Below are 14,688 nucleotides of genomic sequence, written 5' to 3'. Positions count from 1 at the left end.
CTTTCCCAAGGTATCAACTCACCCATCCACACACCCCAAAGGGACTTGTCGGTATGCCCTCTGGTGAGTCCCCTTCAAGAGACCCAAACTTAAATTTGAGAATGTGTAGCCCTCCAGTTCCCAAACTTCATTCCATCTTTTTTTTTTTTTTTTTTTTGAGACGGAGTCTCGCTCTGTTGCCCAGGCTGGAGTGCAGTGGCGCCATCTCGGCTCACTGCAAGCTCCGCCTCCCAGGTTCACGCCATTCTCCTGCCTCAGCCTCCCAAGTAGCTGGGACTACAGGCGCCCCACTACGCCCGGCTAATTTTTCTGTATTTTTAGTAGAGACGGGGTTTCACCTGTTAGCCAGGATGGTCTCGATCTCCTGACCTCGTGATCCGCCCGCCTCGGCCTCCCAAAGTGCTGGGATTACAGGCGTGAGCCACCGCGCCCGGCCCTTTTTTTTTTTTTTTTGAGGCTGCCAATGATCTGTACTATAACAGGTATTAGAGAATACCTAATTCTCTTAGAGAAAAAAAAAAATTGCACAACAATCTCAACACTGAGAGGACTGTCCAAGGATGAAAGCAAGGTACTCCTAGGTTAGTAGTTTTTCAAACCAATAGACGGCATTTGGAAAGAAGTACACGCATAGCCTTCAAAAAACCCTGAACACCAGAAACCTAATTAGCACTTTCGTTTTAGGGGCACAGGCTTTCCCTTATCCTTTTCTACAGCCAATCTTAATGGGGTCCAATTAAGGCAACAATGAAAGGTTACAAAAGTCTACAAAAAGGTCCCATTACAGCATTTAAACAGGGTTCGATTTTTTTTGATCAAATAGTTTACACTGTTTTTTTGTTGCTGTTTTGTTTTTATTGTTGTTGTTTGTTTGTTTTCTTTTTTGAGCCTGTCGCCCAGGCTAGAGTGCAATGGAGTGATCTCCGCTCACTGCAACCTCTGCCTCCTGGGTTCAAGCGATTCTCCTGCCTCAGCCTCCAGAGTAGCTGGGATTGCAGGCGCCCGCCACCATGCCCAGCTAATTTTTGTATTTTTAGTAGAGACAGGGTTTCACTATGTTGGCCAGGCCGGTCTTGAACTCCTGACCTCAAGCGATCCGCCCACCTAGGCCTCCCAAAAGTGCTGGGATTACAGGCATGAGCCACTACGCCCAGCCCTGTATTTTTTTATCCAAGAGAAAATTCCCCCACTGGCAGATTTCTACCCACTTATAAATTTAAACCAATAAACACATTTTTCACTCATCTATCAACCTGAAATACTCTAAGTCTAAGCCGAAAGGTCATAAAGAAAATTACCCTAGAAACAGAGAAAGAATAAAATTAAGGGTTAATAATTTTCTCTTAATTTTTCTTATCAGTGTCTCAACAAAATAATTCAGGCCAGGTGCACTGGCCCATGCCTGTAATCCCAGCACTTTGGGAGGCCAAAGCGGGAGAATTGCTTGAAGCCAGGAGTTCAAGACCAGCCTGGGCAACATTCTGAGAAACCCCATCCCTACAATTTATTAGAAGCTGAGGAGGGAGGCGCACTTGAGCCCAAGAAGTGGAAGCTGCAGTGAGCCTTGATTGCAATACTGCATGCCAGCCTGGGTGACAGAGTGAGATTTAAAAAAAAAAGGAAATTTCAAGCCCTGGCTTTTAATAGAGAATGTTTATTAACGCTTTTCAAAGATAATTCTCTACTCATTTCGCTCTTTTAAAAGTTTAGATTGCATGTTTAAAGCCATACCCTATAATCACAGGAAGGGAAGGAAATTTTTCCAGTGGGGGTGGGGACTCAAATCTTTAGCTGACTCATATTTGCAATATCATTCACATTACATTCTTAAAGTCTACAAGTTTTGTTTATTAGTTCACTAAGAATTACAACTGGGTAGATATGTTTGTGGCTACTAATGTGCCCAGTTTACCACTGGCAAAGTCAAATTTAGCTAAACACCCATTCAATAACTACAACAAATGAAGTTTGTTTTTGCTTTAAGGTAGACATTTGTGGCCTGGGTGCGGTGGCTCACACCTGTAATCCCAGCACTTTGGGAGGCCAAGGTGGGTGGATCACCTGAGGTCAGGAGTTCAAGACCAGCCTAACCAACATGGTGAAACCCCATCTCTACTAAAAATACAAAGTTAGCAGGGCATGGTGGTGCATGCCTGTAATCCCAGCTACTCAGGAGGCTGAGGCAGGAGAATCGCTTGAAGCCGGGAGGCGGATGTTGCAGTGAGCAACATGATGTTGTGCCATGGCACTCCAGCCTGGGCAACAAGAGCAAAACTCTGTCTCAAAAAAAAAGGTAGACATTTGTGGCCTGGAACTGTAGGACTTAATCCAACCTCCTACCAGGTTTTTCTCCTGGGCTTTATAGTCCTAAATTTGTCTTAAAAAGTAGTTGGGGTGGGGGGAGGGGGGAGGGAAAGCATTAGGAGATATACCTAATGTAAATGATGAGTTAATGGGTGCAGCACACCAACATGGCACATGTATACATATGTAACAAGCCTGCACGTTGTACACATGTACCCTAGAACTTAAAGTATAATAAAAAAAAAGTAGTTACAAGTGAGTTCAGGGTTTCTTTTGAGGGAGATGAAAATGTTCTACAATTGATTGTTGTGATGGTTGTACAACTCTGAAAATATCAAAAACCACTGAATTGCACATCATATATTGGTGAATTGTATGGTATATTTCAATAAAAGGGTTTTTTTTTAAGTAGTTATAAGTTCTTCCTTTGCTCAAGGATGTTTCTACTGATAAGCCTCTTCTCTAAACGTTAAAGGCTTAAAGTGGCCAAAGATACCACAAGTAGGGAAAGATTTCATGACACCAAAGAAATAGGGAAAACAGAGAGAGGGTTAGGCCTAAGTCAATCAAACCCCAAATTAGGGAGAATGATACGCTGGAAAGGGAGTAAATGAGCTCCATATCATTAACACTTCTACCATACAAAGAAGTGTGTAAGTTCCTCCCTCTTCTCTAGGAGTGGAACCAATAGGCTCACTCAAAGATGGTGACTGTATTAAAACATTTAAGGGCAGTTTTACACTTGGCTATAAAGATGAAGGAATCAAACTAGTAACCACAAGAAGTTAAAGCTGAAAAATTTTTGTCTCTTGTGCCCTCTGGGGTTTGATTTAAACCTTCTCCGGACACAAAGAAGAAATCTGTGGAATCTAGGCTGGGCGCGGTGGCTCACGCCTGTAATCCCAACACTTTGGGAGGCCTGAGGCGGGTGGATCACCTGAGGTCCGGAGGCAGAGGTTGCGATGAGCCCTTGCACTCCAGGCCTGGGCAACAAGAGCAAAACTCCGTCTCAAAAAAAAAAAAAAAGAAATTTGTGGAATCTGTCTATGGCCAAATGTGAGACATTTGAAAGCAAGAAAATAAGTTACTAAAGCCATAAATATATTCCTATCAAAATTTGGGAGACAAAAAAATATTTACTGAGCAGCCAACTATTTTTCCGCCTAACAGTTACACCCTTAAAATTATTCATCTCCAAATACCACAAAGTGATATGGAAAAATATCATTTGTCCTTAAACAGACATCTAAGTACAGTACCAAGGAGGAAATTAAAAATTTGCATTTTAAAGGTGACAAAACCAGAAGCCAGATGAATTGTAAATTTAAGAAGGTTTTGGCCCAGAAAACAAGCCTGGTTATCCTACATAGTTGATATAATTTGAAACAAAGGTTTGTATTAAACTTCAAACTCAGAATTGAAGTATAGTCTTCTTGACTTAATTACGTTTTCTCACATTTATCTTACTATATTTTCAAGTTTCTGAGAACCCCTAAGCTGCCATATACAAAATAATGTAAGCACTAAGTTTTCAGAAGCCAAGCAGTTTGGGAGTCTCACTGAGAAAGCAGCTATAAACTGAAGCTATATTAAGTACCACTGGTAAAGATACAAAGGTAAGAACAAAAGGAGACAGAAATGTTTACTTCTCCTTACCTTCTAACAAGTAAAATACCAATAGTCCCAATTCCCCTTCTAATATGACCATTTGTGTTCCAAAAACTCGGTGAACAAAAATCATCCAGAAATACAGACATTATATATATCACCATGGAAAATATTTCACACTTCTTGACGGGTTTTTTTGTGGCTATATATCAACTATATGAAACCACTTGTTCACAGTTAGCTTTCTTAAAAACAAAACAGTTTCTAAAACAAAGACTGTTTACATCTCCTAAGAAGCCTTTGTTCCAACAAGACCCCTCTTCAAGAGCTACAACTTCTGGGAAGATTTCCCTTTTTGTGGTTATATCAACAACAAATACTCTCAAACTCTTTCCATTTGGCAAAGGAGTTTGTTAAACAAAGAAGGAAGCAAGTCCCCTCCACACAAAGGAGGTCTCCAAAACAGAGTACTGGCTGTATTTGTAGATTATTGGTGCCTCTTTAACCCCTTTCCTCAGGCTGTACTATGTAGTACTCTCAATACAAAATGGTGGCCATCATATCTGTCTGACATTCAGAGAAAAAGGCAATTCGATCACACATTTTGCAAAGATTACCATTAATATTCTAGCCAAGATGAGGAAATGGGTAGCCAAGCCTAACCAGAGCAACACTATCTTTTCAGGAAAAGGGCCCTCTAAAAGGCAAAGAACAAGAAAGCAAGATAAAGGATTTACCCCAGCCCTGGTATACCACAATACCAACATGGAGGACACCTCCCAGGAACCTGACTCCCCACATTTTGGTTACTAAGAACTTAGTCAAGTTGCCCAATTTCTGAATAAAATCCCATTATGCAAATGTGCAATATTAATATTCACCCTTCCTAGCATGTGACATAAAGCTACATTACTACCGTGTGAAACATGACCTATTATTCAAGAATTAAAACCTTGGCTCTAACCAGCCCTGTTATAACTTCTGCAGGCCTCTTCGCACTAAGAGAAACGTACTTCCCTTAAGCAGCAAGAATCAACCTTGCCCACTTCGCTGTAAGAAATGGATCTATTTTCAAACATTTCCCTCATATTCGCTGGCCAGTTATTTTCTGAAGCATATATTTCATCTCCATTTTCAAACTTGCTTAAGAAAAACTAAAGTAGGTGTCCAGTTTTAATTTGGGGCAGGGAAGGGTTAAGAAGCCTTATTTTCAGGGATCTCCCTGAAAACAGCTTTCCAAAACATAACGATTACAAACAGAATCCCTACAACTCAAAATGTCATTACAAAGAGCAAGCTTAAGGGAGAAAGAGGTGGGAAGGGGTCTTCCTCCACTTAGGAGTGGGGGTGGGGGAAGAGAGTGGGGAGAAGATTCTTAAACAGTAGGAAAGGCAGTTAAACCCCCTTCCCAACGGTCCCAGCCCGTCCAACCGCCGCTTAGGCCAACTCAGACTCAGATCCTCCCGAAAGGTGGGCAAAAAACAGGGTATGTAGGAGCGCACCCAGTTCCGGCCACGGGGGAAGGAGTTGGCCGGGCTCTCCTCAGCGAACGTTGGAGACGTTACGGATGGTTTCAGCAACACCCACCCCTCACTCACTGCCCCCAGGCCCGAGGCGCTTGTAGACAGGGCTGGAAGGGCTGCAAGGGCTGCGGTGGACGACTGCCTTTCAGCGCCCGGAGGCTGAGGGCCGGGGGAAACGAGTACAAAATCTTCGGAGGTCTCTTCGTCTGACATTCCCCTACAAACACGGCCTCGCCTGGACCCCATCCCCACCAGCACAGCCCAGGCCTCCCCGGGGAGCCGAGCGGCTGAGCCAGAAGAAGCCGGGAGTGTGCGCGTTCGGGAGCGCGGGCGGGCATCGGGGCCCACCGCCGCCCGTCCTGCCCCCGTTGCCCCAAAAGTGTCCCCCAGACACTAACGCCCCCCACAACACATCCGCTCCGGGGCTGGACCCGCAGCTCCTCCCCGCCCCCAGCCAGCGCTGGCCGCCCCCTTCTTGACCCCGGCCCGGGGGACACCTGGAGGCCCGGGGACCAGGCGGTGGAGGGGTGCCCTGGTCTGGAGGGTGGGGCGCCCAGGTGAGGGCCGCTCCGGGCCGACGCCGCCACCACACAAAGGACCAGGGGCTCCCGCCGCCATATTGAAAACTTTCCTCCTCGCACGACAACTCGCAAGTCCCCCACCCCCACCCCACCCCATCACACACCCCCGCACCCCGGGAGCGGAGGCGAGGACCAGCCTGCCGAGCCTCGCCGGGCCCACAGTCCTCCCTCCAGCCCGCGCCTCCGCCGGGCTCCGTGAGGAAACTCCCCCGCGACCACCCCCGGCTCCTGCCATCACTCCATCCGGAACCGAACCCGAACCTCCGCACCCGGCCGCCCGAGCCCCGCGGCGACCTGGCCCTCCCATGGCACCGCCGAAGCCCCCGGTTCTCCCACGCTCCTCATCTCCCACCCTGGAGAAGCCCCCGTCTTCCTCCCCCGGCCTCGACTCCGACCTTCTAGGCAGCCCCAAACTTGACGAGGCCGGCGGGGCGACCGGCTCCCCGGCACCCGCGCCTCGGGCCTCCCCGGACCCGCGCGTCCCCGCTCCCTCCCCCAGCCACGAGCTGGATCCGGGGTGCTGGCGTGACTCACCGGCGGCGGCCGCACCTTACAGATCCCAGTCTGCTCGGCTATGGGCCGGATCTTGTGGATGAAAGCGAAGGGGTCCGCGAACTCTTCCCAGCTGGGCTCGAAGACCGGGCATTCGGGGGGAGGCAGGAACTCGCCCAGCGGGCCCGGGCCCCCGAGGGGCAGCGCCGGGCGCGGGCCTGGGTGCAGCGCGGTGGCCGCCTCCATCACCGCAGGCTGGGCAAGGGCGAGGCGAGGGTGGGCTCCGGGACCGAGGCTGCGAGCTCCGCTCGGTCCGAGACCCGTGCAGACGCGACTCGGGCAACAGCAAGTCCGAGTTGTATGGGCAACGGCAGCACCTTGGGCTTTTTCAGCCTCCGACGACGACGTCTCGCCGCAAGCCCACGCCGTGCGCCTCCGCCGCCACGGCGAGGAAAAAGAGTCCCACCCCACCCCCACCCACCCACCCTCCGCGCACGGCTCCCCGCCCCGCCCCCGAATCGGGCGGGGCCGCGCCTTCCGCTGTGGATGGAGTTTATCCTTAGGGTTTCAGTTGAGCCAACTTTTATTGACCATTTACTATGTATCAGAGTTCCTGCCCTGAAGAAGTTAAGTCTGGTAGAAAGGATCAGTCCCATAAGCCAATCATTCAATCAGGTCAGTACACAATGGTAGGTGCAGTAAAACCCAGGAAGGGGTTTTGGAAAGAGTACTGGAAACGGAGAAGGATTTTCCAGTAGAGATAACAGCTTAAACATACAAATAGCATGTTCATGAGAAGGCAATAGTAGTAATAATAATAACACTTTTGGGCACTTTCGTATCCTAGGCACTGTTCTAATTGCATTGCATGATTAATCACACAACCCTATGAGATAGGTACTCTTATTTCCACTTTACAATAAGGAAAGTGAGGCATAAGTAGATTAAGCAATTTGCCAAAATTCACATGGCTAATAAGTGATGGAGACTATTGGGAGGTGGAGATGTTGCAGGGAAAATAATCATCCAGAAACAATCTATGACAAGGTCAGGCTTGAGAGGGGCAAAAGACTCTTGAAATAATCCAGACAAGAAATGATAGGACCTAAATTAAGGCAATGGTGCTGATGATTATGAGGAAGGGATACAAAGGTAGGAAATAAAATTAAGACATAGTGACAGATTGAGGGGGGACGACGAGGTATTAAGATTCAGACGTCTGGCGTACCTGCCTGAGTAGATGCTAGCCCGCTGGCATTGCTGGGACATTCACCCCAATTATATACACAAGGCGAGTTATTCAAGGGAAGAAGATACTGTGTTCATTTCTGGACATTTTGAATTTGAGGTGTCTCTGGTACATACAGGTAGAAATACACAACGGGGTATCCTTCAGCAGACTGAAGGGTATAAATCTGAAGGGGCGAGATCAGAATTGGAGATATAAATCTGGGAGTTATGTGCATATGGGTGATAGCCGCTATTTAATGCTGCTGTGTGTAAAGCACTACTGTGTGTTCTAAACGCTCTGCATGTATTAGCTCACTGAGTCTTCACAACCACCATATTGAGTAGGTACGATATTATCCTCATTTTGCAGAGCAGGCAACAGAGGCAAAGAAAGGTTAACGAACTTTAAGAGATATGAACACTTTTGAGGCTCCTTTTTTTTTCTTTTGGCGGGAGACGGGGGACGGGGGACGGGGGTGGGGGGGTAGTGTCCAGCAGCCTCAGAAAAAAGGAGGAAGCTCAAAAAGTAGAACGTCAACATTGAAATGACCTCTTTCATCCAGAAAGCTGCCAAACGTATGCAAGGACTGTTTGTCAAGATCTTAGTTCGCTTTCAGATTCACCTAGTGGAAGGAAATCTCTTATGCTTAAGAAGTCTTCAATTAAAAAGGGGGATGGGCGTGGGGGGAGAGGAAAACCGCCTTCCCTTCAACAAATTTTTCCCAGAAGTACCGGGCCCCGGAAAGAGTTCACAATGGTCCTGGGAGAACGTATTCCTTTTCTTAGCTCTCTAGGGCTTTGGGACCTGGAGCCTTTTCCTGCTCCCTACTTCAATGGAGAATCAAGCCCAGGGGACAGCTAGCACACTATTAGAAGAATTATCAGTGCAAGATAGATATGCGATGTGGCAAGTTATAATAGAATCTAGGTAGTGAGTATAGAGGAATTTGATGCAAATTTCTTTTAACTTTACTGAATATTTGATAATACTAAATAAAAGTTGGGTAGAAGAATTATTATCGTCGATGGCTCTGGTGCGCATTCTGCGCCTCTGAGGGTCTTGATGAAGATTATGTCTTGTCATGTGCTCTCTCGGGAGAGCGTTGACTATTTTCACTCTTAACGTTGGCATCCTACGAGCCAGGTAGGCATAACTTTGAGACAAATTCTAGACTTATATGAGTTGTGATTATTATTTAACTGAGATGGACAGGAAGAACAAGCGTAAGAAAATCTTCTCCAATTCTCAGCTGCGTCCTGCGATTCCCTCTCGCTCCTAGGTCTCCTAGTCCGGCTTCCTCCATTTCCGGTAGTGACCCTAAGTGATGAGATTCTATCGCTCCCAGATCAGGCCGCAGCTGTTTGGCTCCCAACGGACGCGGTGTGACGTTAAGGGAGGGGGCGGTTGCCGGCGTCTTGAGGGGAACCTAGGGACCGAAAGCACTGTCCGGGAAGGCAGCCACTCCCCCGCCCGCAGCAAACGCTCCCCTTGCCCTTTATGATGTTTACATGGGCGGAGGGATCCCTCCCAGCTGACAGCGACACCGCGCCGGCCCTTCTTTTTTTAAAGAGCCTAGCCACGGGCGCTGATTGGCCGGTAGCCGGGCGCGTCAGCCTCCGGGGGCGGGGCCCGGGCCGCATTGTCTCGTCTAAGGCCGGCTGGACACCCCAGAGGCCGGACCTGGGCAACCCCAGCCTGGAGGTGCCGGGGCAGGAGCTTCCAGAGGGCTAGGTGCGAGGCCTAGGCGGGGTCAGGTTCGGGTTCCTAGGCCACAGCGGAGCTGCAGCACAGGCGGCCGGAGCGGAACCCAGCCCCGCTCCGAGTGCCACGTCTCCAGGAACCCCCTCCTTACTCTTGGACAACACTCCGCCCCCGCCCGGGCCTCAGTCCCCCAAACCGCCCTCATTTGTGCAGCGCCAGATCCTTCGGACACATCCCTAGGTGTCTCCATCCTCATCCGGTCCATCCAACTCCCAGACCTCACGTCTCCAACCGGCTGCACCCCACTCTCCAGCCTGCGCCCCAGATCTGCAGCCTTCGCCCCTAGATACACCCGCCTGCTGATGAGGCGCTCCTCGCGTTCCTTCCGGTAGCCGCGTTGTGAAGACCACGCTGCCGGGTTGCAAACTTGGGGGGACTTCCTCCCTCCATTCCCCCTGGGCGCTGTGCAACTGCCCTGGGACCGGGTTCGGGGATGAGGGGGGCAGGCCGGGCTCCCCAGCGGCCGGCGCAGCACGTAGCGCACGTGTAGGGCCCGCTCCCCACCCCCTCGCCGCCTCTGACAACTTTCCAGGGCTCCCGGTGTCGTCCGTGAGCCTCCCTTCCGCCCTGGCCTCCGGTCTCTGCCTTGCTCGTGCTTCTACCAGCACCCTTCCCCTCCCAACCCGGTGGATCCTCTCGTCTCCCCCAAACTCCAGTGCACCGGCTTTGCCTCGTCCTCTGCGCAGTCCATCTCAGCTCATCTCTCCAATTCAATGCCATCATCTCTCCTCACCATCTCTCCGTGCCCTGGAATGTTTGCTGTCGGATGTCCCCCTGTGAAACCCACAAACGCCTGCGATTTGGCCTTCTTGTTTTATTTTGTGTATTCCTACAACGTCTTGTTACTACCCCCTATTACAACACTTATAACTCAGTATTTGTCTTTTTTCCGCGGTGTCCCTGCACTCTCCCCATACATGTTCCTCTCCTGCCAGATTGTAAGCCTCTAGAGGGAAGGAGTAATGTCTCTCTCCTTGGCACCAGGCACGTGGCAGACGCTCCACAAATATTTGTTGAAAGGGAGGGTAAATGGCCTTGAGTTTCTGTGGCTCCGATTGGCTGAGGATGGAGCTTTGGGCTGGACAAAGAATCTGGTTGACCACATGAAGCAGGAAGGAGGCTCAGAACGGTGTTGAGGGAGCCTCCACAATGGGTGGGCACCACGGGTGAGATAAACCCATCCTCCCCCATTCCCTGTTTAGTTCCCAGGAACCAGCAACCCCTCCTATGCTATCGTCTTCTGCTGAGCTGGTCCCTTATGGTGGACTTCTGTGCTCACTGTTCTGCCCTAGCCCCAGCTGTCGGGGCTGCCCTTGGGGAACAGCTCACACCTTGACCAGGCGCTCATTTCTGGGTTTCTGTCCTTGGGACGCTGGGTCTGGGTCCTGGGAGCCACCTGGTAACTAATAAATACCTCTTCCTCCTCCCATCTGCTCTTCCTCTCCTGTCCTGGAATCCCTCTCTGATGACTCAGCCCAACTGAGATCCAGGGTAACTGCACCCTCAGTCCTGGTCTTTGGTTTACCTGGGTGTGGGGCTCAAAGGGCTAGACCCTTGTGGGGGTCAGGCGCTGACAAGTGGAACATTCCCACGGTGCTGCCAGCCCTGCCCACAGGGATTGGGAGGGGCAGAGTTAGCCACACCAGGGCTTCAGGACGTGTTTCTTCCCATTCCAGTTGGGCAACTTCAGAAGCCCTGGACTCCCAAGGAGCAATCCTGTGAGCTGCTTAGAGAAGCTGTGGGGATTAGAGGGAAACTCATGTTCCCTGTTCATCCCGCAGTGGCACCACCAGCACCCCTAATTCGGGTCTCTGGGCTGAGGGGCCCCTGGCAGCATGCTCAATGGCCTTGGATAGCTGGAATGTTTGGAATTGCCTGCATCTTAGATGAAAGTCTTAACAATAGAATGAAAACTGCTGCAACACTGTGTCAGCACTTTACAGACCACCACTGTAAATTCCCAGTTGAAACTGGGAATTTGGAATTCCATGTTCAACCAAATCATGCTGAGTGCCCAGCACAGCGTCTGACACACTAAATGCTACAGGTGAATTCCCTTTTTCCTCTTTCCTGGCAGGAAGCGGGGATATGGGAACCACTAGAAATACTGTAATAACATGAATAAGAGAAGGCCATTAGCCGGGAGTAAATCAGCCCGGCTGAGTAAATAGAACATCAGCCCTGTGAAATGAGTGGTATTAGTGTTACCATTTTTCAGATGGAGAAACTGAGATTCAGAAAGGTTAATTAGCCAAAAATCACACAAGCAGAGCTAGGAAAAGAATGTTCATCCTAGTACCTACCTTTGATCTTTCCAAAACACCAAACTGACTTTTCTAAAGCTGAAGAAAGAGGACACAGAAGCTTCATCTCAGATCTCACCACCAGCTGCCCCTTAATCTGCCAACATCAAACCATTCTCTCCCCTCTAGACTACAGTGGCTTCAAACTTTGACTTATCTCCAGTATTATTTTGTGCATAGCAATAGCAACAAAACTTTCACAAAACAATATTACCTTTATATGGCCGGGCACAGTGGCTCGTGCCTGTAATCTCAACATTTTGGAAGGCCGAGGCGGGCAGATCATGAGGTCAGGAGATCAAGACCATCCTGGCCAACATGGTGAAACCCCGTCTCTACTAAAAATATAAAAATTAGCCTGGTGTGGTGGCGCGTGCCTGTAGTCGCAGTTACTCGGGAGGCTGAGGCAGGAGAATTGCTTGAACACAGGAGGCAGAGCTGCAGTGAGCTGAGATCGCGCCACTGCACTCCAGCCTGGGTGACAGAGCATGACTCCTTCTCCAAAAGAAAAAAAATAGCCAGGTGTGGTGGCACACACCTGTGGTTCTAGCTACTTGGGAGGCTGAGGTGGGAGGATCACTTGAGCCCAGGAGTTTGAGGCTGCAATGAGCTATGATTGTGCCACTGCACTCCAGCCTGGGTGACAAAGCAAGACCCTGTCTCTAAAAAGTAACAATAATTGGCCGGCACAGTGGCTCACGCCTATAATCCCAGCACTTTGGGAGGCTGAGGCGGGCGGATCACAAGGTCAGGAGATTGAGACCATCCTGGCTCACACAGTGAAACCCCGTCTCTACTAAAAATACAAAAAATTAGCCGGCCATGGTGGCCGGTGCCTGTAGTCCCAGCTGCTGGGGAGGCTGAGGCAGGAGAATGGCGTGAACCCAGGAGGCGGAGCTCGAAGCGAGCCGAGATTGTGCCACTGCACTCCAGCCTGGGTGACAGAGCGAGATTCTGTCTCAAAAATAAAATAAAATAATTAAAAAAACAATAATCTTAATTTCAGTCACTCCCTCTATATTCCCCATGAACAATGGAATTCTCCCAGAATATCGTCTGCATCATATACAAAATTAATAATTAAATCTTTTCCATTTGTTTTTCACCATTTTTTTTTCACTGGTCTGCATTTATTTATTTATTTTTGAGACAGAGTCTCCCTCTGTCACCCAGGCTGAAGTGCAGTGGCGCGATCTCACTGCAACCTCTACTTCCTGGGCTCAAGCAATCCTCCTGCATCAGCCTCCCGAGTAGCTGGGACGACAGGCACAGGCCACAACACCCGGCTAATTTTTGTATTTTTAGTAGAGATGGGGTTTCACCAGCTTGGCCAGTCTGGTCTTGAACTCCTGACCTCAGGTGATCTGCCTGACTCAGGTGATCTGCCTGACTCAGCCACCCAAAGTGCTGGGATTCCAGGGTTTTGCCATGTCGACCAGGCTGGTCTCAAACTCCTGGCCTCAAGTGATCCGACCACCTTGGCCTCCCAAAGTGCTGGGATTACAGGCGTGAGCCATTCCTGTTCAGCTCTCCTAATTCTTTTTTTTTTTTTTCCCTGGCTGGAGTACAGTGACAGGATCTCAGCTCACTGCAACCTCTGCCTCCCAAGTAACTGGGACTACAGGTTCAAGCTATTCTCCTGCCTCAGCCTCCCAAGTAACTGGGACTACAGGCACGTGCCGCCGCACCCAGCTAATTTTTTATATTTTTATTAGAGACAGCGTTTCACCATATTGGCCAGGCTGGTCTCGAACTCCTGACCTCATGATCCACCCACCTCAGCCTCCCGAAGTGCTGGGATTATAGGCATGAGCCACCGCACCCAGCCTCCAATTCTTAAATGTTCAATCTTTCATCAGATTTTTAAGAAACAGTGTGTGGGCCAATCACACATGCCTGTGGCCACACCCCTTCTCCACCTGCCAGAAGAGACTAGTGGGATGATGAGATTCTTGCCCTTCAGAAAAAACAATGGTTGCCAAGGGAGCATTAGCTGCAGTACCCAGAGATAAATGCTGGAATGGAGGTGAGCTCCTGGCCCATCCCTACCCTATGGGTCTAGTTCATGCTCTTAAGCTTAAAGGAGAACTCTGGCTTCCAGCAAAGTGCAGAGCCCACTCCTGGAACACACACTGACAACAGGCACACTGTCATGGATGGCCACCCCTAACTGCAATGTGTGTGAGGAACCTGGGTGGGGTGTCAGGGCTTTTTAATATTTATTTCTCCTTCTCTATTTTTTGCCTCCTCTAAATCCCTTAGAAAAGTGGGAATCAGATGGCAAGATACAGAAAGGTTCTCAGAGTGTTGTGCATCTGTGTGAAAATCTAAAAGAAAAAAAATTGGGATGAGGGTTTAGGAATAAGGGAAGATGCACCTCTCAGGAATGTGAAAGCAAGCAGTGCTGGTCTCCATGGTTGAAGATGGTAATCATTCCTTACAGAAAAGAGCTAACATTTATTGAGTGCTTGCTATATACCAAGAATGTTTATGTGGATACTCTCTTTTTTTATTTTTAAAAATAATAACTATTTATATAGGATAATCTCTTTTGATCCTCGTAAGAACTCTTGAAAGTAGCCATCATTTATTTTTATTTTTATTTATTTTTTGTTAGCCCAGCCCTGTCCTGGGTAGCCATCGTTTTTATTTCCATTTTATAGATGAGGAACTGGGGTTCAGAGAGGCTGAGTCATTTGGCCAAGGTCACATGGACAACAAGTCTTGCAGAACCAGATTCCAGCTCTGGCTGTCTGAGTCCCGAATCTCAGCGCTTAACCATCACCCATATACTGTCCTCCTCCGGAGTACTGCCCAGTCCCCCTGACACTGCTGTGCCCCTAGCACCTAGCACAGTGTTTGTTGAAGAAAGATGACCATTCACC

The 14,688-nt window shown here is 49.1% G+C and overlaps 1 protein-coding gene and 1 long non-coding RNA gene across 10 annotated transcripts in view; one reads left to right on the top strand and one right to left on the bottom strand.

Moving 5' to 3' along the window:
* The window catches only part of KDM5B (lysine demethylase 5B), an 80,841-nt gene extending 73,869 nt beyond the window's left edge, over window positions 1-6,972 (bottom strand). The window contains exon 1 of one of the 8 annotated variants that reach the window (XM_055234942.2): window positions 6,551-6,972. In XM_055234942.2, coding sequence (XP_055090917.1) covers window positions 6,551-6,754 — 204 coding nt within the window. In that variant the 5' untranslated portion in view covers window positions 6,755-6,972. Of the gene's footprint in view, window positions 1-4,925; window positions 5,311-5,414; window positions 5,710-6,128; window positions 6,339-6,411; window positions 6,509-6,550 lie in introns of those variants that run through there. The other 7 variants (XM_055234950.2, XM_055234943.2, XM_055234946.2 and 4 more) reach the window with 7 other exon arrangements.
* A 2,131-nt stretch (window positions 6,973-9,103) lies between these two features.
* On the top strand, window positions 9,104-10,377 carry LOC129458830 (uncharacterized). 2 transcript variants are annotated; one of them, XR_010114580.1, is made up of 3 exons: window positions 9,104-9,440; window positions 9,654-9,828; window positions 10,033-10,377. It is a non-coding gene; the product is annotated as an uncharacterized lncRNA (long non-coding RNA). The 2 variants fall into 2 exon arrangements; XR_010114579.1 differs by lacking the exon at window positions 9,104-9,440 and having other exon boundaries at window positions 9,447-9,858.
* Window positions 10,378-14,688: the final 4,311 nt, after the last annotated feature.

The sequence above is a fragment of the Symphalangus syndactylus genome, chromosome 19 (genome assembly GCF_028878055.3).
Source record: "Symphalangus syndactylus isolate Jambi chromosome 19, NHGRI_mSymSyn1-v2.1_pri, whole genome shotgun sequence".
NCBI lineage: Eukaryota > Metazoa > Chordata > Mammalia > Primates > Hylobatidae > Symphalangus > Symphalangus syndactylus.
This window is presented reverse-complemented; position numbering and strand designations above follow the sequence as displayed.